This window comes from Pleurodeles waltl, chromosome 6 (assembly GCF_031143425.1).
Source record: "Pleurodeles waltl isolate 20211129_DDA chromosome 6, aPleWal1.hap1.20221129, whole genome shotgun sequence".
NCBI lineage: Eukaryota > Metazoa > Chordata > Amphibia > Caudata > Salamandridae > Pleurodeles > Pleurodeles waltl.
In genome coordinates, this window is record NC_090445.1 from 1456072666 (window position 1) to 1456099418 (window position 26753).

Below are 26753 nucleotides of genomic sequence, written 5' to 3' on the forward strand. Positions count from 1 at the left end.
CAGCTATACACACTACACTGCAGTAGATACTCGCACTGCTTCACACATTGGCATTACCACAACACTCCATCATGTTATATCCATAATGAACACTCAGCACCAACATAACGTTACCTTCCTCCTAGAGGGGTAGAGAATGACATGCAAGAAGAGATAATTACAATGCAATTTGTTGACATGCAACACAAAAATAACTGTCAAAAAGAATATGCACAAATGAAGTGTCTATAAGAATATAATAAAGTGTGGTCAGTCACTCATTCTTGGGTAGGAGGCCATTTTGTTGTTCAGCAACTTTAATTATTAAATTGTACATTGTTTGGGTAATAATTTGGATTGCTTAGTCTTTTTTTTATTGTGAACCAAACCAGACAGTACTTTAGCTGTAATAAAATAAATTGCATTAAATTCAAGTTAAGCTAAAGAGCAGATAAGAACTGGAACAAACAACAAAACCACAATCAGTTCCTGATGCCTTCCCGCCATGTACACACCTACTGCAAGCATCTTCTCGGTAATTCCTAGAGCTCCTAAAGTAGGTGGTCACAAACAGTAGCACACCTTCAATAGGTGCATAAATGCAAACTTTGCAACTACACATAGTGGCCCCTTATGTAAACTGTTGCACAAAGGTCTGAGGCTACTTCAGTAATAACAAAGCACATAATCAGCTAACAAAAAGTGGTGCAAATCCCTGTTATGCTCTTGGCCACTGCTGATATGGCTCCTCTGCTGAATTTAAACTACTACCCGACTCTGTAGGTAGGCAGAAGTTTATTTATACTGCACAAATGTAGCTGGGAAGTGACAAGGCCTAGAGGTACAATTGAGTTTTTGTTTACAGGGAGGCGGGTGACGGGCGAGTGCCTATCATGTGTGGGACTGTGTTATTTGAAAAGGTGACTCTTCAACTGCTGGCAGGTTTACATATTTAAAAAGTTTACAAATCAGTGATGGAAGGAACGTTTAAATTAATCTCAACCTCTAGTAATCACTCGAGCCACATCCCAATCCATCATTATTTTGCACACCATGCCACCTGAGTTTGCCCTAGTTATGGGCTCATCAGCCAGGTACACCTTGGTTAAAGAGTCATAGTGTGCAGGGCTAGATATTCAGCTAAATGTGAACAGGTATATTTTCAAGGTGCAGTGTTAAATGTTCACAAACGTAAAGAAAATGAGGATATAAAACCTCAACACTGCCAAAGTATTATAAAGAAGCAATGCAACAATGAGGCTGGGACGCAGTAATTATCAGAACAGCTCGAGTCACAATATACCAAATCTGCTTAAACAGTCGTTTTGTTACTTAATATTGTAGTTTTAGCTTAATAAAAAATATTAGGCACTGGAATAAAGAGAACATACAATTTAAAAAACTTAGCTAAGCAGGAAAAGCATTTGTACATAAACAAGTTAACGAGTAAGTGAAAACAAAGCACATTTCTTAATGGGAGTGTAATGTTGCCCTCTCCAGGCCCTGGCTCCAAACGCTGGTTTCAGCGGGCAGGCTGCCAGACAAATATCACTGTATGCTGTTGCTAGTTCTGCTGCTGCTATTCTGCTAATGAATGACTAACTCGGGCCAGAGGGGAAATGACATCACAGAGTCAGGCCATGTTCTCTTCTACTAGAGGTAAATGTTTATCAGCGGATCCTACACAAGGGCGTGTTTGCGTGTTGTGGAAAGGGTGCACATGACGGTCACGCTCAGTGTGGCTACTTTGTGAGTAAACTAGTGCGTACGAAATCCTATTAGTGAAACACGTGCATGAAAAGCTGCTTCAAAACAAGCACTGCACTCCCACTGTTTCCCAGAGAGCTGCTTGTAAATATTTACAGCACGACATAAAGTAGATGTAACTGCCTGCTGCTTTCTGCTGTTAACGTGTTATGAAAGAGCTACGAAAAATAGCCTGCATCACTTAAATGTCAATAGCACAAAGGACTGACTTGTAAGGGATGCTCGCGAATTCTTTGGATGGAAACACATTTCCAATTTTCTTTCAAATAACGATTACACACAAATGTAAATAAAAACAAAATCAGCCCAGTGAAGTACACCAGTGCCCTCGCCAACCTACACTGAAGCTGCGTCTTTCACAATACGAACACTCGAGCGATCTGTTTAATGCGCGGGCACGGAATGTTCTAAGGAAGCAAATAAAGAAGCGCCACAGAAACAAATGGATATAAACAGTTGTATTAATGGCATTTCAGGTGTTCTCTCTCTCTCTTCCTGGATACTTTCTCTTTTCCCCTTTCGGTTCACTTCACAGAACAGGCTAAAGCCATAATTATGATAAAGCGAGTAAACTTTAGGTGGGCTGCAGGGGGCCTTATGCAGGCCCCTGCACCCCAGTGATGCAGGACCTCCGCCCTTGGAGAGGGGGAGGCGGCGAGGGGCCTAACAGATTGGGGAGAGGTATTCAGCCAAATGCCAATTAATATCAATGAGGGGGGAGACTGAAGGTGCCCCATCAAATTGCGTGGTTGGGAGGGGGGCATTATTTTGCGATACACCGTTGTGGAGCGAAGGGGGGGTGACAGCTGAGCTGTGAAGTTAGGCCAAAGGGATGGGGGGCTCACTGCACGAGCAACATGCCAGCAGAAGAGCGTGCTTTTTATGCAATATCCGCACACGGTTGGGCTCGTGTTAATGTTGACATTCGAATAATCATCTATAATTATACGTGAGATGTGCGGATTGATCACTTCACAGTCTCACAGGGGTAATCCGATACTTGTAGGTCAGGATTGTGCAATCATTTATTTCGAGCTGCCGGCTACTCATCTCATAAATACACAGCAAACATAAAAACGGAAGAAGTTAAACACCGAGCTGGCTCGCCAGTCACGGAAACCAAAGCGACCCGCCCTCGCCCGCTCGCGTCTATGATGATCTAATTGACAATTGTATTCCAGTCACATAAATATGGCGCAGTCCACGCAGACGCTATGAAAATAGTTTGTCACCGTAATGTAATGCTTGTCAGCTAACAAGAGCACCGCTGTGGTCGTACATGAAATTACACCTCGGCGCGTATCCATTGTAAAGCACTGTTCGCTCATCACTCTGCGAATCAGCGCACAATTACATGAAAGTAGCCTTCCCTTGCCCAGCCTGTGCACCACAGGCGCCCTCCCTTGTACAAAGTGAGGCAGTGTTGGGTTACACTTGACCAGAACTGCCAAACCCACAACAAGCTAGACTCACATCTAAGTCTATCCGAAGTCTAACATTGACTCAAACATGCCCATCTGCCAGTGTATCATCTCACTAGCCAACCAAGCGTGGATTTGGAAAGAAAAGGCAAGTTTCGCAAAGGAACAGTCGTTTATCATTTTATCAAACATGTCTGTGACAGCGCAACTGCCTTTATTCTCTTGCGAGAGGCCATTTCACAATTTCCGCCGTTGATCACAGAGTCACTTGAAAACACGTTCTACAGATATACACAAACGCACATGAATAGAGGTATGTGTTAATTGAGTACACCGTGGCTCACGACGCGTGACAAACGCAGCATTAGTACACCCAATGTGAATGAAATCAATTACCCTCCTGTACAAAAGGAAAACGTTCATAAAAGAAGCAGATACAACTCAGGTTCATCGAGCAATAATGACAGAATAAATAAACTAGCATGTGCTCACTGACACACACAGACACAGCCATCATCCACACCTCTGGCACTGGAACCCTCGGGGCTGGTTCACCCAGGTTGCCAGCCGGCTCTGTCCTTCAATAACGCCCCCTACCTGGCCGTGCTCGCTGCTCCGGCCCCTCGGAGTGTCTTCAGGCAGGAAGTACAGCTTGGAGCTGGACAGGAGCTGCCCGTTGGTCCTCTCCTCCCACAGCAGCTGCAGCTCCGCGATGCAGACCTGGTGCCCCCCGGGCTGGCACCGCACCGGGAAGAAGTCGCCCAGGCACAGGATCCTGGCTCTGCCCTCCAAGCGGCACTGGAAAGCCTTGTAGAAGGTGTACGATCCGTGCGACCCGCAAGGGGAGCCGACCCACTGCAAAAGGGCGAGAAATAAAGCAGGATCAGGCGCTAAGAGGTGATAACGGCCCCCACGCGTGTTAATGGCACTCTGCCCGGGCAGCTCCTGGGGTCAGCCGCGCCCCTGAAACCTTGGGTACGCAGCCGGCTGCCCGTCCCGCCGGGGCCAGGGGTGAGCGGCAGGGCACGGGACGTGTGTCAAGGAATTCTTCCTGGCACAGATCGGGTCCCCCGGCCTGGGAGTTGCTGCCGGTCCTGCCCGCGAGCTCTCAGCCGGCCCCCCCATCCCTGCCCCGGGTGCGAGCGGAGCCTCCCCTGCCTCTTACCTGCAGCGCGGAGCCCCGCTCCTCCATCTCGCGGCTCCGCTCAGCGCATTGAACTCATAACATTCTCTCGCAAAACTTGTTGGCTTGAATGGACGGCGCGGGAGGTCCTGGCAGGGGAGGGCGCCGTGGGCTGCCGCGAGCTCGGTATCACCTCTGAGCCCCGGCTGGAGGCGAGAGGGCCACGGGTGGAACCCCACCGAGCCCCGTGCTCAGACCCGAGCACGAACCGGGCGGCTTAATCCGTGCAGAGAGGAGAACGTGCCCTGGGCGGAGTAGCGGGCGTGCGTGCACCGGAGACCCTCAGCAGGCTCTTTCAGGGCGCTGAAGGGGCAGACGGCAAATACAAAATAAAATAATAGGCGAGTCGTTGCAGAGAGGTCCACCAGGGTCTCAGCAGCGACCGGTCCGGGCTCGCTGGGCTGCGTTTTGTATTTTTGCCAGCTTGTTTTCCGCTCTCGTCGTGTACCTCCCTGCCAGGACCTGCTTGTATATATCTGATATAAAGAGCATTTCCTGCAGCGGCGGCAGAGGCTCTGGCAGGGCTCCCGCTTTACTTGCGCTCCCCCCAGCACAGCTCTGATGCATTACACATTGCAGCCTTGTGTGGGCTCAATCATTCGTGCGAACATTATTACCACAGGGGATAATTATACCAATGCATTAATGCGGGCGCCTAATATTGTGATAGTATAAATAATCGAGTGGATTCGCGAACAGTGTTTAAGGGCCAACTGCATATATTTAGGAACGAGGATAGGGATGGTTCATGCATACACGGAGGAGCAGCAGTTGCTCAAGTATACGGTACGAATGAGTGACATAAGGAGGAGGTGGTAAATAGGGTCACCGGCTGCAGAGGGTCACGAGGTGCGTGCGCGTGCTGCGAGGAGCAGCCGGGCACTGGGTTACAGGTTGAAGTGGAAGAGGGTCATATGCTGAGCTGTGTTCAGCCCTGTAAACTATTCAAAACAGCGACTAGTGCCTAATTTTACCGCTTTTCCAGTGAAGGAAAGACGTGCTTATTTCTTCAAGTACTTGAACAAGGCCTGCTAAGTTTCACCATGTAGTAGATCACTGTGCTACACCTGGACATGCTCAGGCTGTTGATGGAGTCCGGAAATATCATGAACATGTACAGTACCGGCGACGCCTTCCTCCTACACTCCGAGGAGAGAAAGAAGCCAGACTGCGAATGTGGCAGCCGCCTCACGAGTATCCCTCTAGTCAGCTGCCAAACAAAGCTAGAAAATTAAACTGTTGAAAAGTGGGTGTGAAGGAGGGACAGACGACCCCTCCCCCCTCCCCCACGCCCACTCGGACATTGCAAGAAATGTAAATGTGAATATTTAAATATTGAGTGTTTCGGGTCTATGTGTGGGTGCGTCGTGGCTTCTCTTGTATTCAAACTCTGGTAGCAGAGGGCACAGAATACTAAGGGCACCTAGGGGACATCACATCTCTAGAACCCCTTGCGAGCAGTAGGTAGCTAGGATACCGTGGGTCCTGGTGCAAGCAAGACAACTGCCGACCCTGACTGCTATTGTAGTAAAAGTACAGCAGTTATCAAGGTAAACGGGCCCATATGGACTCAGGGCCCCGGTGCCACTGCACCAATGGCAGCTACGCCCTAACTAACATTTCCTCAGTTCTCTTTGGTAAGGGGCTGTGGATCGAGTGTTCTTGGCAAGGCAGAAAGGAGAGAAGGGAGCCTGGCACGGATCCAAATCAACATGTTACCCATGGGGAACTGGGCCTGTAAAGTATGACAGTTGAAAACCGATCTACGATAAAATCACAGGATGTTGAAATTACCAGGAAGCTATTTTTATCGCTTTCGCAATGTTTCACCTCTAGTCGCTGCCTCCAGCTGAAACAGGATTACTTTAATGAAAATTATCCGCACGAGACTGGAGCTAATGCAACCGAAAAGGAACACATTCCTGGTACTTCAAAGCGCCCATTTATTAATATATTTTGAATAATGCATGTAGTTATTTTTCGGAGTGATTGAAATAGAATTGAATGTCTCTGGGTTACAAGGTATTAGTATTTTTTTTTCCAAACAGGGCTGAAACAGAGGCAAGATCTGTCTTGTTTCTTCCCAAGTGAAGAGGTAATCAAAAGAAAATTGCAGGGCATCAAATTACTGAAAGTAATAAAGCTCGCAAACAAAAGAAGAGATTTCCTCCAAGCCGGTTAAAGCTGTTTTCCCTATTTACTGGAAACAACATTGAAAACCTTGCAAAGTAAGAGAGACAGTAAACAGTAATTGGCATTGTTTTATAGCAGGCTGAAAAGAAAAATTATGATCTAAGAGCCCCTTTCATTATGTGACTCTATGTCTGGCAGATCTTTGTATTTAATAAACATCTGCTACTTAAGAAAATTATAGCCCATATTCACTGTGGACACACAGATGTAGGCACTCCTGTGCTTTAATCAGGGTTCCAACTGTAAATGTCACTCAGCATTTAATGGCCGTATCCACATGTGCGAGAAGTAAACGTACACATTACTCAGATGAGAAAGAGGGGTCGCTGAAAAAAAAAACTTTACATAACATTTTAACTTGCTATTGTAGACTCGAAATGAGTCAGTTTCCTGTATCAAATGCTGCAACCTTTTGTGCAGGAAACCTCAACCGAGAGCCCGAGGGCATCCCAGGCGTAAGTAATATATGGCATTAAGCGAGCTGTATTTCCCGACAGATTTTTCATATCAGCAGCTGACTGTCAGAGTGGGAACTGAGACCCACCGATGCCTCTCTGATGTTTTGCTGGAAACACCGCCTCGTGTAATGCGGGTAACACGCGGGAGTTATCAATTTTTGAGAAAATATACGTATTTTAAGTTGTTCAGGACCTTGAGTACTGTCTGTGTTTCAACATCTGCGATTGCGCAATTAAATTCAAACGGCCAATGCTGTTACTAAGATATTGGCACGCCACAGGGTGCACAGTTCCTTTCAGCTGTTCCCCTCAAAGTTCAGGAAAAAAAAACATGATGCACGCCCCATCTTTAATATATGCATCATTTCAGTGCATGTGTACTGCGCACCGTGTCCTCTATCTGCTTCAGCAACTACCCCCACAAAGAAAGTTTCAATTAAGATAAGTAGATTGTATTGAAACAGCCCTTTGAAGTAATGCAGTTAATAGCCTGTTTGATTTCTGCTTGCGAGAGGGTAATAACGTGTATTCAAGGCCCCATCAATCACAGAGCAGATGTAAGACATCAGGCACCGACACCCAGGGGAACGGAGGCTTGCAGGCCTCGACTAACGCAAACTAAACACTCGGCAACAGATTGAACCGTGCAGCAGGGCCGAGCATCCGGGGCTTTTCCAACCAGCAGAGCAATGGCGTCGGTTGTCCACTAGAGCATGAAGTGGCTCCAGGAGGGCTACGGAATGTCGCTTTCAGGATAATCGACATAATTTAATAATGATTTGACGACCCCCCGTTATTTTTTTTTCAACAAATACCAGACGCAAAGAGTGTTAGGCAGGGATGTAGCTATTCATAATCCAGCAGGTGCAGTGGCACCACGTCCCTTGTTTTGAGCGGCCTTCTACACCTAATTGTGGCATTATTTTGCTACCTAGCTAGGGACGGGGTGGTGTGTCTTAGCGCTATGACATCCTTGCTAAGACACTGGTATTAAGCGCACATCCAAAGGGACACTTTGTCCAGACTTTTCACAATGTTGTTTGTGAAAATTGTGCTGCCACATCTGTTGCAAATATGCGAATTCCGCAGTAAGCGAAAGCACTGAAATTAATAGGGTGAGAAATTAGACACGTTTAGGTAAAGAAGGCAACCAAGCACACACCTTTTATGTTTCAGAGGTTTACTCAGCAGTATATCTGCTAATTGCTACATGAGACCGCGTGACGCCTGAAAATATAATTGCAAGTTTTTTTTCCTGTCGATTATAGAATTGCTTGAGCAGATCTACAAAATGCTACGGGTGACATTTTTTATTGGCCCCTCCACATAAAAGCTTACACTCTCAGCGACAGAGATCAGAACAGGGACAACAAATTGCCCAGTAATCTTCATCAACATGTCAGACACGTCAGTTCCTGTTCACGTAATGAAGATATGGGGGTCTGTACTACAGAGCTCTTCTCTCGTTCGCAGGCCATGTATCTTTGTCTTTCCAATTAGGCCACTCACCAGTGCACCGATATTATGATTTAATAATGAACAAAATGCATTCTGTCTATATCTTACTGTGAAGGTAAACCATGATACAATGTATTGTTGCAAGGGGAAATATGATCTTCAATACCAAACCATATGATACACTCAGATAAAGCACGGTGCGTTCACACAACCAGAAGCAGCGCGTGAGTGTACTCGTAATTATATATGTGTGGCAGACCACCACAAGTGACATCATCAGTGACGATTGGTGATGTCACGAAATCACCAGTGAAGTAATCAAGCACGTCACACACGATTATATTCCTGAATAGAGGAGTTGCTGGAGTGACGAGAATTCCCTTTTCACACACTCCTGACATCCACGCACACTCTCCACCCAACCATCGGTAATCACGCGCACCTATAGGCCCAAGAGTCACAAAATCACTCACACTCTTGGAAGCCAGGTTTCCACACACAGTGCATTGTTCAAAGCTTACAAAGAACTCACAGCCCTTCCCTCTGTACACTCGCATCCAGGTGCCCCTCATCCTTACTCTTCCATCACAGATGCCCCCTCACTAGTCGCATGGCCTTGACATAGTTGCAGCAACCATACCTCCTCGCAAGTATATGCTTTCACCCCACACAGTCGTTTATATCTGCTCATTTATTTCTGTATGCATTTATTTATTTATAGTAAAATTTACGTATATGACGTTTTGCGATTTTCTTATTAACTAAGCAATAAAGTACTCTCTCTCTCCCTCACCTCCCCTCGCACCTCCCAGGTCCTATGTAGAATCCTGTGTACAAGTATGTAAAAGTAACCTGCACAGATTCCTGATATTAGCAAAACGCTGTATATTATTTTAACAATTACTATAGTGATGCTGTGACATGAACCATCTTCAAGTCACCTACAGAATGGCACCTTCTACAATAATGTTTAATGTCTCACACATTTTTGTGAATTTATGCAAATACATATCTGCACTTTATAACTTTCTAGTCTATTTAGAAATTGTTGATAGCACTACATGAGAACTCCTCAACTTTAGTATGTGCACAGAAATCCACAGGTGAATAATGTTTTGTAAGGAGAAGTTTTGGTTTTAGCTCAGGTTTTGGTGACAGGATTTTGAATTAATCTACAACTTATTTAAAACGTATATCTGCAACTCACACTAGTTGTCTTCAGTCAATACCTTGTTTAAATGAAGTACTTAAAATGTCTCTGGTAGCGAAATTGTGCACAATTTAACTTTTACCATACTGAATCGTAATTGTTTCCAGTACTACACTGTGTTTATTTTTTACACATACACATGTAGTCAATTTATGTAGTATATGTTCGTGGTCCATTTACTGCCTACTATGTTTTACAAAACGATTTGACCATCTATAGAATAATTTGAGGACCATTAGGTTGGATGATGTCATCAATGTTGTTATTTAGCATATCACAAGTAATATAATATTTCAGGTCTTAAGCAGTGCACGGCATAGCACAAGTTATAATTATCTCAGTAATTATAGCTGGTGAATTTCATTGTTTTCTGTTTTTTAAACATTAATTTTTGTATTCATTAAACACCTAATTACATTACCCACTTTAATCTTTTTTTAGTGAACATATATAAATATATGTATGTATATATATATATATATATATGTGTATATATATATATATATATATATATATATATATATATATATATATATTCACTTACACAACCCAAGGCTACAGGGATGTTATAGTTAGGCTCATATTTTAAAAGTGCGAAACCAATTATAGTTAGAGTTACCTCAAGTAACTATAACTCGGGCCCTAAGGTAACTATAACTTTCTCCCACCATGCACAGTTTTTTTGTCAAAAATTTTACTGCAAATATTACGTTGCTATTATCAATGAAATTATCAAAGATGTCATGAGTGCCGTAATTTGTGAGGTAAATAGCTGTGCATGGCGAGGGCGCGAGTTATAGTTACCTCAGGGCACAAGTTATGGTTACTTGAGGTAACTTTAACTATAACTGGGTGAATTTCTGTAGTTTCGTAGATTTAAAATGTGAGTTTAACTATAACTTCCCTGTAACCTTTGTTTTTTTAAAGTGAATTTCTATGTCTTTATAAAATTCTATTTCCTAACTATAACGTCCCTGTAACCTTTGTTTTTTTCAGTGAATTTCTATGTTTTTTGTTAACATAAAGTCATTTTTATTACTATGTGTTAATCCACCCACCACCGTGGCTACAGTCCCCCTCCAACAACTATAGCCCAGGTGAGGTGGTGATCACTGGGGCTGCGGGTGGGCTGCTCACCCCCCCACGTCCTAAATATTTACCAAGCCTCGGGAAGTGGTGATCCCCAGGGCACAGGGGCCAGGCTGCTTCTCATGTTTACTTTCATTAATGCCCCGTGGAGGTGACGGCCCCTTGGGAAGCAGGAGGGGGCCAGACGTCTCCCTGCGCATTACAATAAGAATGCCCCCAGAACTTGGCCTACCTGGAGGTTTTATAATAACGAAACGCGGGAATCCGCCCTTCATTTTACATTTTTTTTTTACTGCGGTTCCAATGATCCACTACGACTCCAGCCGTAAAATAAAAAAACAAATGCTTTTTAGCTCTGTGGGTTCTCTTTCGGACCCCACCACCAGAGCTAAGGGGTCAGTGTGTTCATACCCTGGCCCCTTTTCTTTATTTTATACCATTTTTCTGGGACTCGGCTTCAGCTGAGTCCCAAAATCGCTGCCAACACTTCAACAGCTTCCTTGTTAAAGTGTTGTCAGCCAACCAGACCTCAGCACGAGATCGGGACGGGTCATGAATCCTTTGCCTCCCTAGATTTACGAAACTGTTTTACCCTTAATTTCTCTAAAAATTCTGAACGTAATTACACCAAAACAAAAAAAAACACTCTTTGTGGACCAAGACCTACCTTTCTGCCAAATTTGTTTTAATTCCGTCCAGTAGTTTCGGTGCTATCGCTGTTGAAAGCCCCTGTGGAAAAATGAATGGGGAAAATGTGTTTTGGTACCTCCCCTTTTTTTCAGTCCCTCCTGGAAGGATCACCTCAAAACTTTCCCAGACAGCACCTGACCCTACTGGCAAAGTTTTTTGGAAAGTTTCGTGAAGATTTGTCAAGTAGCACCAAAGATATAGATAAGTAAACAAATCCTTTTTATATAGAAACTAGGACCTAACTATAACTACCTAGTGGCGACCGCCACTAGGTATATATATATATATATATATATATATATATATATATATATATATATGTGTATAGCCGGATTCACCATAAGTTTATTCAATGTCACGCTCCTGACACATTTTGGATTACCGAGAAGCCTCTCTCAAGTTACATTTTTGCTGATTACCCTTGGAAATAAATACATAAACCAAACTAAACATAAAAGACATACTATACTTTACAAAAATACTCAAACTAAAAAGATTGTATCTCCATTAGTCATCATGGCAATTGTTAAATAATGACTAGTAATTTTAATTACTATACATGAATCCAACCACCACCACGCACTGCCTTCAGCCATGCACAGTGGGGGCTGTCCATGCACAGTCGAATGGCCTGCATCTCTGGGTGTGAGAATAGGTGTGAGAGGGTGTTTCTGGGTGAGAGAGTGTCTGTCTGGGTATGAGAGTCGGTGTGTGAAGGTCTGAGTGGTTTTCTGACGGGATGTGTGATGATCTGAGTGGGTCTGTGAGTGGGTGTAACAGTGTCTGAGTGGGTCTGTGAGTAGGTGCATTAGTGTTTGAGTGGGTCTCTGAGTGGGTGCGTAAGGGTCTGAGTGGGTCTGTGAGTGGGTGCATGAGTGTCTCAGTGGGTCTGTGAGTGGGTGTGTGAGTATCTGAGTGGCTCTGTGAGTGGGTGCGTGAGAGTTTTAGTGGGTCTGTGAGACCATTTGTGATTCTTCACAATCTTAGATATACAAATTTGATTTTCCTTTAATGTCTCTAAAACTATTGAATTGATTTACAACAAATAACAAGAAGCATTTGCAATGCAAATGGAATTGCGTTCACTAGACTTAGAGCTATTAGCGTTGTAAATTCCTAACTGGACTTTTCTTGCCACATAAATTGAAAAGAAAAAGAAAAACAGTTGACAGAAGCAAATCAATTCAAAGAACCATGGCTGCCATGAGCGTGAGAGTTATTAGCTCCCTGTGTGAATGTCTAGAGAGGATCGTGGCTGGGATGAAAGGCAAACCAAAACCGAAGGAGGGGGCCATCACATGCTGTAACAGGAGAAAGTGTGGCGTAGTGTGATGGCCAAAGAAGAAGTTCACTTAGTGAAATCGCCTCGGAGGAAACTCAGCACACAAAGGAGGGACATTTCACAAAATGACCCTAAAAAGCATAATCTCTGGACCAAAAGCTACCTTTCAGTCAAATTTGGTATAATGTAGATTTTCCTAGTCTATGACGGAAAGTCTTAATTTTATTAAAGACACGGAGGCGAGTATTATCCCACCTCTTGTATAACTTTATTTATCCCTCCCTTTCTCTAGTTCCGGCCTCGACCACTCAGACAACGTCTTAATCGGATCTCGTCAGACCATCCAATCAGTTCGCTTCCTTCACGATTTGGATCGTCTCTGTCGGTTTGCCCGGACCATTCTTTCCTCGGCAAGCTTCTAGACTTTTTCTCAGATGTGTTCGCTTTCCTCATGGCACTGTTTATTCTTTGCTTATTACTCCCTTTGTTCACTGTTAACTGACTTCATTCGCAAGAAAAGAGGGCTGCTTGCAGTCAAGTGACGTCACAATGGCATATCGTGATGACTATTGGTTCTGGTGTGTTTTGAACTACGTTTTTAATCCCATTGGCTGCAGATGTTTAGCCTTATGGGATTTGTGGTTTTCTTGACTGCTGCTCATTAAATAAAGCAAGAAAAGAAACGCATAATACTCGCCTCCGAAAAGAAAAAGAAAAACAGTTGACAGAAGCAAATCAATTCAAAGAACCATGGCTGCCATGAGCGTGAGAGTTATTAGCTCCCTGTGTGAATGTCTAGAGAGGATCGTGGCTGGGATGAAAGGCAAACCAAAACCGAAGGAGGGGGCCATCACATGCTGTAACAGGAGAAAGTGTGGCGTAGTGTGATGGCCAAAGAAGAAGTTCACTTAGTGAAATCGCCTCGGAGGAAACTCAGCACACAAAGGAGGGACATTTCACAAAATGACCCTAAAAAGCATAATCTCTGGACCAAAAGCTACCTTTCAGTCAAATTTGGTATAATGTAGATTTTCCTAGTCTATGACGGAAAGTCTTAATTTTATTAAAGACACGGAGGCGAGTATTATGCGTTTCTTTTCTTGCTTTATTTAATGAGCAGCAGTCAAGAAAACCACAAATCCCATAAGGCTAAACATCTGCAGCCAATGGGATTAAAAACGTAGTTCAAAACACACCAGAACCAATAGTCATCACAATATGCCATTGTGACGTCACTTGACTGCAAGCAGCCCTCTTTTCTTGCGAATGAAGTCAGTTAACAGTGAACAAAGGAAGTAATAAGCAAAGAATAAACAGTGCCATGAGGAAAGCGAACACATCTGAGAAAAAGTCTAGAAGCTTGCCGAGGAAAGAATGGTCCGGGCAAACCGACAGAGACGATCCAAATCGTGAAGGAAGCGAACTGATTGGATGGTCTGACGAGATCCGATTAAGACGTTGTCTGAGTGGTCGAGGCCGGAACTAGAGAAAGGGAGGGATAAATAAAGTTATACAAGAGGTGGGATAATACTCGCCTCCGTGTCTTTAATAAAATTAAGACTTTCCGTCATAGACTAGGAAAATCTACATTTTATGACAAGACCGGAGGCTCCTATTATGCGAGTTTAAAGCATATTAATCACGCTCAATGAAGCATTATCAATCGGTTTGCAATAAAATACTCTAAAAGTATTATCATTGGACCAATCCGCAGATTTCAGAATATACTCCAAACGAGATCCCACCCAGAAAGCTTTGGAAGCCATAGCCCCCCTAGAGGAGTGGGCCCCGAATTTGGAAACATCAATACCAGCCAGGGACATAATCATTCTTACCCAACGGGCTAACGTAGCAGAAGAAACCGGGTGATAGGGTTTCCTGAAAGATATGAGAAGTTGGGAGGAGGATGTTCTCAAATCTGCGGTCCTATGTTCGTAAACTTTGAGACACTGTCCCACACACAATTTTGGTTGAAGCAGAAAATAAGGATAAAAGACTGACAACAAATTGGTCTTGGTACGTCGTACAACTGAAAACAACACTCCAGACGGGGTGAATTGACGGTTGGAGACGTCCAAAGCCTTAACATCTGATAAACGTTTAATAGAAACGAAGCATAATAACATTGTCAATTTGGCAGATAAAAGCTTTAATGATAAACTTGAATTATCTGGTAATGCAATCAAATATTTCAAAACAATATTAACATCCCACAATTGATTGTACTTTGGTAGCGGAGGTTTGGAAAATTTTATTCCCTTTAATAATCTACATACCAACGGGTGTTCGCCTACCGGTTTCCCATGAACATGAATATGGTTGGAAGAAATAGCAGATCTGTAAAGATTGATAGTGCGAAATGCTTTACCTTTGCTGGCTTCTGAGGCAAAAAATTGTACGACAAAGATCACATCTGCTGAAAAGGGATTAATTTGTCTTCCCACACACCAGCAGTCCCATAGAGACCAGGCTGCCTTGTAGGCTTTTTTGGTGCCTGGGGCCAAGGAGTTTGAGATATAATGGGAAGCTTCTGCCGAAATGACGGGGGAAGATTGGGGACCCCTGAAATTTTCCAAGCGGATATGGTTAGGATATTGTTCAGAATAAGAGGATGAGAACGTTGAAGAGGGTCTAGTAGCAGATCCGGAAAGGATGGAATTAACAAGGGAAAATCTATTGACAGTTCCAAAAGAGTGGGAAACCAAATTTGGGATTGCCAAAACTGGACTTTAAGATAGAGAGAGGCGTGTTGACGTCTGGCCTGAGCTAGGACCCTGTTGATCATTATGAAAGGGGGAAAGGGGTAGTTGAGGGAATGAGACCAGTCTTGTGAGAAAGCATCTGATGCTAAGGCTAAGGGATCTGGACGCCAGCTGTAAAATTGAGGGAGTTGTGTGTTGAGTCGGGATGCAAAAAGGTCTATGGAGAACGGGCCCCATAAGGATTGAGTGTTGTGAAACACGGAAGGATGGAGTCTCCAATCGCTGGAGTCTCGAAGGTGACGAGAATGCCAATCTGCCACCGTGTTGAGAGCTCCAGGAAGATACTCTGCATGTACCGAAAGATGGTTTGAGAGGCAAAACTCCCAAACACTCTTGGCTAGGTCTGCCAAAGGTTTGGATTTTGTACCCCCAAGATGGTTTATATATCTGACCGCTGATATATTGTCCATCCTGAGAAGGATTGCACAATGTACTTTGTGCTTTGCCAGACTTCTGATTGCAAAGGAGCCTGCAAGCATCTCTAAACAATTGATGTGCAATTTGGACTCCTCGCTTGACCATGTACCTCCAGTCGAGATGGGTCCACAACGGGCTCCCCAGCCTAGATGACTTGCATCGGATTCTAACACAAGATCTGGGGCTGATGGAAAGATACTTTTCCCGTTCCAAGCGTCCAAATGGTCTATCCACCATTGAAGCTCTGTGCGAGACTCTATGTCTAAAGGGACGAGATCGGAATACGAAAGCCCCTTTCTCAGGTGTTGAATCTTCAATCTTTGAAGTGAACGGTAGTGAAGGGGGCCCGGAAAAATTGCTTGGATAGAGGAGGAGAGGAGACCTACAATTCGGGCTAGAGTTCGGAGGGAAATGAGGGCATTGCGGAGAATTTGCAAAATTTCTGATTTTATTTTTGACGAGGGTAGAAGAAGGGTAGCTGAGAGAGAGTTGATTTGAAATCCCAGGAATTCTACGATTTGGGAGGGTATAAGGAGGGATTTTTCTCTGTTTATTATAAAACCCAAGTCTTCCAACAGAGTGCAAGTTGTTTGTAAGTGGACTAGGAGAGTTTGTGACGACTGACTTAGTATGAGGATATCGTCTAGGTAAATTAATAATCTTATCCCCTGAGCTCTTAGAAAGGCTACTACGGGCTTCATGAGTTTGGTAAAACACCATGGGGCTGACGATAGACGGAAGGGCAGAGAGGTAAAGTGATACATTTTGTCCAACCACTGAAATTGAAGAAATTTTCTGCATTCTGGATGAACAGGAACCACCAAGTAAGCGTCCTGTAGATCCAGCCTGACCATCCAGTCGTTCTGAAGGAGTATGTCTCTGAGATGGAGAATTGTTTTCATTTTGAAATGCCGGTATACTATGAACCGGTTGAAATGTTTTAGGTTGATGACTGGACGCATCTTTTTGTTCTTCTTTTGAACAAGAAAAATTGGGCTGATAAATCCCGATGAAAGGGGAAGAGTGGGTGCAATCACTTGTTTCTGTAACAGTGTGTCTACTTCTAGAGATATTAGATGAACCATTTCTGTGGAAAAATGGGGAGGAGCTTGGAAAAAAGTTTGCACCGGAGTAGAATAAAGTTCTATTTTGTAACCTAGAAGCGGGTTTAACACCCAAGCATCTGCTGTTATTGATTGCCAATTTGACAGAAAATGGGAAATTCGACCTCCTGTCGGGAAAGAAACGACTAGAAGGCTTACCTGTTGGGTTGGCGGCTCTGGAATGTCTGGCGGACCTGGAACGGTATCCTCTGCCACGTTGGGGGTAGAATTGAGGTCTGAAGTCCTGCTGGTAGGAACTGTAATAACCTCTGGAGCCTTGATTGGCGAATCCGTGGCCGGTAAAACGACCCCTGGCAAAAACCCGTTGGTGAAACATTTTCCTCATCGACTGTTGGGCTTTGTCTAATGAGGTAAAAGTAGCAACGTATTTGCTGAGGTCTTTTATGAAGGAATCTCCAAAAAGTTGTCCATCTGATTGAAGCTGAGGTTGAACGGTTGCCAAATTTATGAGTTTGGGGTCTAGTTTGATAAGTAGGCCTTTACGCCTCTCGTGTATAAAGGAAGAATTGCATTTCCCAGAAGGCAGAAACAACGTTGAACCCATAATGATAATTCCTCTGGGTCCAGGAAGGAACCCTCTAGTCTGGCTGATTCGACAAGATCAAAAATCCTAGTAAGTGGACCCGTAATGTTTAAGAGTTTGTCCTGACAAGAGGACCATGCTTTGTCCACGCCCTTGCGAGGGTCTTTACCTTGTTTGGTGAAGAAAGTCAACATTTTTTGGTCAATGGTAGGGGTAATAGTGGCCTTGTTAGAAAGCACAGGACGAGGGCATTCTGACTTTAATTTAGATCTAGTTTTTTTGTCTAGAGGTGAAAATAATTTCTGTGCCACATAACGACCCACATGGTCAGCTGGAAACCACTCAGTAGTATTAGGGTGATGAATTTGAGAGGGATCGAACATAGGAAACCCTTCTGAGTCGGAAAGAGAAGGGGTAGCAGAGGCTATTTTTGATTTTTTAGGAGGAGGAATGGAAAAGGAATCATCATCGTCTTTGTCAGATATATATGAATCTGAATCTACATCAGGCATATCCTCGTCTGTATCCTGAATAACTGGAGAAATAACAGGGAGAACATTACGTTCCTTAAATTTTCGTTTTAAAGAAGATTTTGAGGCCATATTGTTATACTCCTTGGCAGGAGCCTTGTGAGGAACCGCGTCCTCTGGCGTGCGTGTGATGGTCTCACCTTCCATTTGCGTCCCCATACCTGGCTTTGTTGGTGGACGCTTACTGCTTTCCCCCGCAGTCTGGGCCGATTTGGAGATTAAATTAGAAAGATTGTTCTCCAGATTCTTTGATAATTTTTGTAATGAGGAAGATACTGCCTGATGGACAGAACTTCCAATAAAATCACAGAGTTCATGTCTCATATCTTCCAGTTCAGTGGAAACACCCTGCTCCATAGAGGAAGAGCCAGGTTCCATGGTGTCTAATATTAATAAAAAATATTTTATGTAACTCAAAGAACTGCCAGCTTATTATTCAAAATAGCAATAAATTTGTATATTCTTTTTTGAAAGATAACAAGACTATGCCAGGAAAAAACGGGGTCTTTTTTTGTAAAACAGGGGAGAGAAGGGGTTAATGGTAAGGTAAACCTCGAATTAGAGCAACGAAAGTGGCTCTGGATAAAGAATGAAAGTCTCCACGAAGCGCTCTTCACACGACGTCCTCGCCTCAGGAGCAATCCGAATGACGGTTGCTGCCTGAGGCAAAGGAATGTCTGGAATGCAGAGCGCGCGCGACGCGCGTTAAAGATAAACAAACCGGGTGTCAGAGGTGAAGCGCTCAGCTCGAAACAGCAGGAGCGCTGTGAACGAGTGACCGGAGCACCAAAAGAACATGCAGCAACCTGCCGTCGGACATAATAAATGCAACAATACCATATGCTGTTAAAAACAACAGTATTCAAACAGTATACAATAAAAGTAGCAAGAATAAAAGAAAATACGACTTATCTCGACTGCAGCAGCAAGAAAAGAGGGCTGCTTGCAGTCAAGTGACTTCACAATGGCATATCGTGATGACTATTGGTTCTGGTGTGTTTTGAACTACGTTTTTAATCCCATTGGCTGCAGATGTTAAGCCTTATGGGATTTGTGGTTTTCTTGACTGCTGCTCATTAAATAAAGCAAGAAAAGAAACGCATAATAGGAGCCTCCGGTCTTGTCATAAAATTCCATCCAGCAGTTCTGGCTACAGGATTGTCTAAAGACTCTATGGGGATTAACATGGGAAACTCACTTTTTCTTGGCCCCCACTTATTGGATCACCCCAAAACTTTCCATGCACAAAAAGATCGAAGAGGGCACTCCTTTTGGAAACTTTTATGAAGATTTGTGAAACAGTGCCAAAGATACAGGCAAGTCAAAACACTTTTTCTATGACAAGTAGGTCCTAACTATACCTACTGGCGACAGTAGGTATACTTTTTATATATATATATATATATATATATATATAATTGGGGGCTTTTCTTGCACAAAATACAGTGGTAAATAAATCCATATTTCACAGTCAACTATGAAATGTGGGAACAATGTCAGTTTAATTTGAGAGTTTGTTTTAGCATTTTCTGGGCTAATAGGATTTTGTTGCATGGAGGACCAAACTACGTGGTGTTGTTGTCCTAATTATGCATCAAGAATTATATTTATGTGGTACATTCCCTGGAAATAGTGTTTTAATTGATTTTAGCAAGAAACAATTTTTTTGTGGAATGTGCATATTTTTCAAATTATATGGCAAATGATCTGGTTATATTTGCAGTAGCCAATAATTATGTGGTGAAAACTGCAGCTACAGAAACGTATAAACCATCTGGCCCCCACCATTATTCTGTTTTATCTACAATTTATTAATGGAAGTTAAATCTGAATATTATTATTGCAATCAGTGGCAATTGCTAGATACAATGTGAAGAAAACTACTTTTTCAAGATAACTACTTCAAAATAAATATGTAATACATCAAAATATATAATGGCTAACACGTGAACTATGGTCAGATATTGCTGTCTTGGAAGTCTATGGACTTTTACAAACCACTTGATCTTCAAACTTGTGGTTTATGATGTTACCAGAACCCCTCAATGGTAATATTGTAACATATTAAACAGTTACCCATACTACTCTCTCCCCATGTATGTATATATATATATATATATATATATATATACATACATATATATATATATATATATGTATATATATGCATATATATATATACATATATATAAAGTAATAATGGCCTATACTGCTATTAAGGTGGACAATTACAAATCACCAGGATGAAAGCCAAGTGGTCTGTAAATGTGAAATGACACTGGTATTCTGAGCTAGCAACGCAGAATACTATTTAACATGATGCTCTTCATGTACATTTATCATTAATTTATTTTAGTACATTTGAGCTTCATGCATCATCTGTTGAGAATTCCTTGTTTGCCTGAGACTCTGCATGTCTATCAATGTTATGGGAAAAGTCGGAATTTGTTGGGTATAATATGCAATAATGTGTATTCATATAAATCAAGTTTTAAATGCAAAACATTGTAAGTAAATTAAAGCATTCATTCTAAAAATGTTTTTTTATGCAGTACCTTGCCACTATAGTAGGTTTAACAAGGCATATATAAAGGAAGAAACTAAAATGCAATGTGGGACATTGTAACTTTTTGCTGACAGGATTCTGCATTCACAATGTTTATTTTCACACAATGGGGATGATTAATTGATAGATGCTTGCATATGGAGGGACCTACAAGGGTGAGATTTTCTGGTGTGCAGAGTAAGGGTCTAAGAGCAGCACTGTCATTGTTAAAGTGTTTTGGTTTTACTGCTTTGAAAGAAAGGCCAAATGCTTTATTTAACTTTCTATTTGTTAACAGAAGCTAAACATCATACAAATTAATGTTCTACTGGGAATTACAGGAAAGTCATAGTTAGACATCTTTTTTGTGAAATACAAACTATGAAACCACTGGCAAACTTTCAATAAGATTACTGGGGGTCATTCCAACCCTGGTCGGTGTTAAAGCGGCGGCAAAACCGCCAACAGGTTGGCGGTTAAAAAAATGCAATTCCGACCCTGGCGGAAACCGCCAACAGAGATCGCCATTTTAACACACCGCCCGCCACGGCGGGACAAACAAACAGTGCGGCGGTCACCGCCAACAGACAGGCGGGAGACAACGTACTGCACACCCTATCACAACCCACCAATCCGCCACCTTTTCCGGGGCGGTAGCCCCGCCGATAAAAACACGGCGGAAACAGCCATTTAAAACGGAAAACGCCCACCTCCGTACACCCCACGAGGAATCTGGACAGCATGGAACCCGAACTCCACATCCTACCAGCCATTGTCTTCCTGCTCCTCTACCAGGAGCACGAACGCTGGCGCAGAAGACAACGGTGAGTACTGCACCTACGACACAGGGGAGGGGGGAGGAGAAAATATTACGGGGACACACATACGCGACACACCCACCCCCACCCTCACCCACTACAACACACACATCAATGCATAGCAACACATCACAGTTACCCCCCAAACCCCCCGGAAGAATGCAAACACAAAAGGAAATGATTATAAATTTAGAATTATATTGTAAGTCTGAGCATAAAATATATCACACATCAATAACTTTATATACATAAATTGTCCAGTCCGATATGTGTATCAGCCATTGTTCATGGGCCACTGGGCCAAAACACATGGGCAAAGCCCACACAGGATACCTGCCTCCAACGGAGAGAACACTGCAGGGGCATCAGATACCAAACTACAGGCACCTCAGGGGGAAGGGAAGGGGGGGCACCTCAGCCAGATGAGTCCACGACGCCAGATCCACGAGGGGCCTCCATGGCCACTGTGCCATCCTGGGGAGTGCAAAGCCACAGTCTCACAAGTCTCTACAGTGGGTGGGTTGCCCACCATGCCATCCTGGGGAGTGCAAAGCCACAGTCTCTCAAGTCTCTACAGTGGGTGGGTTGCCCACTGTGCCATCCTGGGGAGTGCAAAGCCACAGTCTCTCAAGTCTCTACAGTGGGTGGGTTGCCCACTGTGCCATCCTGGGGAGTGCAAAGCCACAGTCTCTCAAGTCTCTACAGTGGGTGGGTTGCCCACTGTGCCATCCTGGGGAGTGCAAAGCCACAGTCTCTCAAGTGGATAACAGTCTCCACTGGTACTGGAGGGGGACTAGTGCCCAGAGTGCTTCGTGCAGCCCTGCCCGACACAGATGCGGGCCTGCCCCTTCCGCCAATGGGCCAGCGGTTCTTGAGATGAAGGGCCCAGTTCAGCGGTGCTTGAGACGGCGGTGCCCAGCGGAGCGGTGCTTGAGATGAAGGGCCCAGCGGAGCAGTGCTTGAGACGGCGGTGCCCAGCGGAGCAGTGCTTGAGATGAAGGGCCCAGTTCAGCGGTGCTTGAGACGGCGGTGCCCAGCGGAGCAGTGCTTGAGATGAAGGGCCCAGCGGAGCAGTGCTTGAGATGAAGGGCCCAGCGCAGCAGTGCTTGAGATGAAGGGCCCAGCGGAGCAGTGCTTGAGACGGCGGTGCCCAGCGGAGCAGTGCTTGAGATGAAGGGCCCAGCGGAGCAGTGCTTGAGATGAAGGGCCCAGTTCAGCGGTGCTTGAGACGGCGGTGCCCAGCGGAGCGGTGCTTGAGATGAAGGGCCCAGCGGAGCAGTGCTTGAGACGGCGGTGCCCAGCGGAGCAGTGCTTGAGACGGCGGTGCCCAGCGGAGCAGTGCTTGAGATGAAGGGCCCAGCGGAGCAGTGCTTGAGATGAAGGGCCCAGCGCAGCGGTGCTTGAGATGAAGGGCCCAGCGGAGCAGTGCTTGAGACGGCGGTGCCCAGCGGAGCGGTGCTTGAGATGAAGGGCCCAGCGGAGCAGTGCTTGAGACAGCGGTGCCCAGCGGAGCAGTGCTTGAGATGAAGGGCCCAGCGCAGCGGTTCTTGAGACGGCGGTGCCCTGTTCAGCGGTGCTTGAGACGGCGGTGCCCTGTTCAGCGGTGCTTGAGACGGCGGTGCCCTGTTCAGCGGTGCTTGAGATGAAGGGCCCAGTTCAGCGGTTCTTGAGACGGCGGTGCCCTGTTCAGCGGTGCTTGAGACGGCGGTGCCCTGTTCAGCGGTGCTTGAGATGGCGGTGCCCTGTTCAGCGGTGCTTGAGACGGCGGTGCCCTGTTCAGCGGTGCTTGAGACGGCGGTGCCCTGTTCAGCGGTGCTTGAGATGAAGGGCCCAGTTCAGCGGTTCTTGAGACGGCAGTGCCCTGTTCAGCGGTGCTTGAGACGGCGGTGCCCTGTTCAGCGGTGCTTGAGATGAAGGGCCCAGTTCAGCGGTGCTTGAGACGGCGGTGCCCTGTTCAGCGGTGCTTGAGATGAAGGGCCCAGTTCAGCGGTTCTTGAGACGGCGGTGCCCAGCGGAGCGGTGCTTGAGATGAGTGTCCTAGTCAGCGGATCCGGCCCTGGCATGGATGTCACTTGCCACCTGACATGTGGCTGGCGGGGCCTTCCTGCCCATCTGTCTGGTGGCTTGCGGGGCCCTCCTGGGCTGCAGTACTGGGCCTGTGGGTGTCCTTCTGCCCACCTGGGACGTGGCTTGCGGGCCCTCCTGGGCTGCAGTACCGGGCCTGTGGGTGTCCTCCTGCACACCTGGGATGGGGCTGGTGGGGCCCTCCTGGCCAGCTGGCCTGCTGCCGGACTTGTTGGGCGTGCTGCCCTTCCCTGTTCGCCTGTGGCCCTTTCCCACCTTTGGCGGTGTGCCAGGTGGCACCCGACTTCCTGCCGGAGCCAATGTAGGGATTTTTGTCCCTGGTGTCTTTGGTCTCTCGCACCGGGCACTGGCAATCTTCGGATGCTTTTCCGGGGGTGGGCTGGCCGTGCCTTGGCTCCTAGCTGAACTGGCTGCCCTTGAGGGTGGGGGACTCCACAGTCCATGGCAAACAGTCTTTACAGGTCCCGGTTTTGTGGTGGCTGAGGTGCTGATTGGAGTCTTATGAGATGGACGGGGTGTGAGAGTTGTTGGAAAGAGGTCAAGTTTGGAAAAGAAAAGCAATTTGGAAAGAGAGGGACGGGTAGGTGTAGTGGGTATGGGAGTGGAGGAAGAGGATGTGGTTGTAGGAGTGTGAAGTCTGGTGTCTTTGGGTGCAGGTGCTTGGGCTGGAGGCTGTCGTGAGGTGGATGGCTGTTGGGTGGGTGGCTGCCTGCGTTTGCGTAGTTTGGAAGAGGGGGTGACAGACACACTGGGAGAGGACACAGGGGACGTGTAAATGGTAGTGGGGGTGGTGACTGCAGGAGTGGTGGGTGTGCTGGTGATGGACGTAGTGGCTGAAGATGTTGTTCATGCAAGTGTGAGTGGAGACGTCACAGGGAGGGAGAAGGGAGACGAGGAGGAGGGGGACACAGTGGAGGCAGTGGGTGTTGGTATGTCTGCATGTGGATGTTGCTTGTGTGAATGCTTGTGTGATGTGTGGTGCTTATGTCTGGATGAGCTTCCCTTGGGTGTTGAGGTGTGTGCAGGCTGGTCTGATGGTGTGTCTGGGATAGGCAGAGGTACAGGGGATTGGGTCTGGGTGGAGGAAGTTGGAGGGGGGAGGCTAGAGACAGGGACAATGGCTGCCATCAGTGCTGAGGCCAGAGCGTTGAACAATCGCTGATGGGCAGCCTGACCCGAATAAATGCCCTCCAGGTATGCATTACTCTGGTGCACCTCCCTTTCTACACCCTGGATGGCATTCAAAAGGGTAGACTGCCCAACAATGATGGTCCTCAGGAGTACAATGACCACCTCACTGAGGGCAGCAGGGGTGACAGGGGCAGGGCCTGAGGTGCCTGGGGGCGAAGGAGATGCCCACCTTCCTGGGTGAGCGGGCACAGGGCAAACGCTGAGGGGCTGCTGGGAGGGCGGTACTGGTGCGCTGGGTGGCGGCTGTACCTGTTGTTGCGGGGGGCACGGATGTTGCCGCCACCACAAGGGAGCTCCCTTCAGAGGACGAGTCGCTGTCACTGACATCAGCACGAGTCCCCGCTGTGGAGCTCCCCTCGCCCTCCGTCCCACTGGTGTAATCGGACTCCGTTGCATGGCCCTCCAGGGCCATGTGGGATGCAGCTCCCTCGTGCTCCGATGCCACTTCTCCTCCACCTGATGATGCTAATGCACACATGAACAGGAAGACCGCAAAAAAGGGGGGGGGGATAGAAATAAAGACATGTTGAGTGCATGCATTGGCGACACGGTTGGCGGAGGGGACAGACACAGAAGCCCCCTGCACTACGCCGCGCACTTGGGGTCCACTACGCAATCCGTTGGACATGGCCTACAAGCCTATGGACGACAACTGCACAAATAGATGACACAGGGCCATGGATACCTGTACTTGGCACCCTACAGAGGTGGGGTGCGGGGGCACAGCCCATGCCTTACGGAGGGGCCTAGCCTACAGAAATCGCCCTGGCCTAGGGATACCCACAGCCCTCCTCCCCCACCCAGACACCTCCACTGCGCGCAAAGTCAGCAGAATGTATTTGTACTCACCCCCTTGTGTCTGCTGTGATGTCCTCACGCGCCCATCCAAATCGGGGTAGGCCACCGCCAGGATCCGGGACAACAGGGGGGTCAAATGTCAACTGGCACCCCTCCTACGTTGGGAGGCCATCCCCAGCTGAGCCTCCGCCGTCTTCCTGCTCCAGCGTCGGATGTCCTCCCACCTCTTCCGGCAGTTGGTGCCCCGTCTGTTGTGGACCCCCAGGGTCTGGACGTCCTTGGTGATGGCACGCCAGATAGCGACTTTCTGGTGGGCGCTGACCTATGTGACATGTACATGGAGAGAAAATTTGTCATCACCTTCTGCATGCTCGATGTGAGTGGCCCCCCATCCCCACCCTTGCCATGTGGCACATGCTCTCATCTGTCGTTTGATGCATGCCTCAATCGCTCCCCTCCCCACCATCTTTCATCCACCCCACTCAACCCAGGCATTGCCCACTAAGCATGGTCCCTGTGTACTTACCTGTTGGTCTGGAGGACCGTAGAGTAGCGCATACTGGGGTAGGACCCCATCCACAAGTTTCTCCAACTCCTCCGCAGTGAAGGCAGGGGCCCTTTCCCCAGTCGCATGAGCCATTGTCTCTTCCAGACCGAGGTCACAGCAGCACTTGCAGTGTAGGTCCTCTCCTGTGGAAGATCAGGTATCGAGTGATTAAGCAGATAGAAAATGGCGGTCACGCCCGTGGCCGTGCGTACCGTGGCGGTGCGTACCGCGACCGCCGGCGCACATCGTCATTGGCTCCTGAAACCCATAGGGTTCAATGTTAACCAATGCGGCTTTGCGCCGCGGTCTTCGACCGCCTACCGCCACGGTGTGCCACGCCAGCGCATTGACCTCACATCCCACTGTCGCACTTCACAGGTCAGGCAGCCGCCATTTCAAGGGCCCACATGGCTTAATTTCTACTGCGTCACACATACCTAGGCGTTGCATCAACACTCATACAAACCTTTCAATGCATTGGGAATCATGTTATGTGCAAGCTGTGGTTACGTACCTGTGGGTTGATTGACTCTGTGCTCGCTGTTGTCCTTCATAGGCACCGTCAGCTGGCACATGCAAGGAGATGGAGGAATCTTCCCGTGTACAGACCGCTGGTGGCCCAGTCGACAATGGAGGAACGACATGTCATATTGACATACAGGCTTGACCGAGCCACTATACAG

At 46.3% G+C, this 26753-nt stretch overlaps 1 protein-coding gene across 1 annotated transcript in view; it reads right to left on the reverse strand.

Annotated features, from left to right (window-relative positions):
- The window catches only part of ARID5B (AT-rich interaction domain 5B), a 407941-nt gene extending 403074 nt beyond the window's left edge, over positions 1 to 4867 (reverse strand). The window contains exons 1-2 of the mRNA XM_069240914.1: positions 4333 to 4867; positions 3765 to 4022 (exon numbers count right to left, since the gene is read on the reverse strand). Of these exons, the coding sequence (XP_069097015.1) occupies positions 3765 to 4022; positions 4333 to 4359 (285 nt within the window). The 5' untranslated portion in view covers positions 4360 to 4867. The remainder of the gene's footprint in view (positions 1 to 3764; positions 4023 to 4332) is intronic.
- Between the last annotated feature and the right edge of the window lie 21886 nt (positions 4868 to 26753).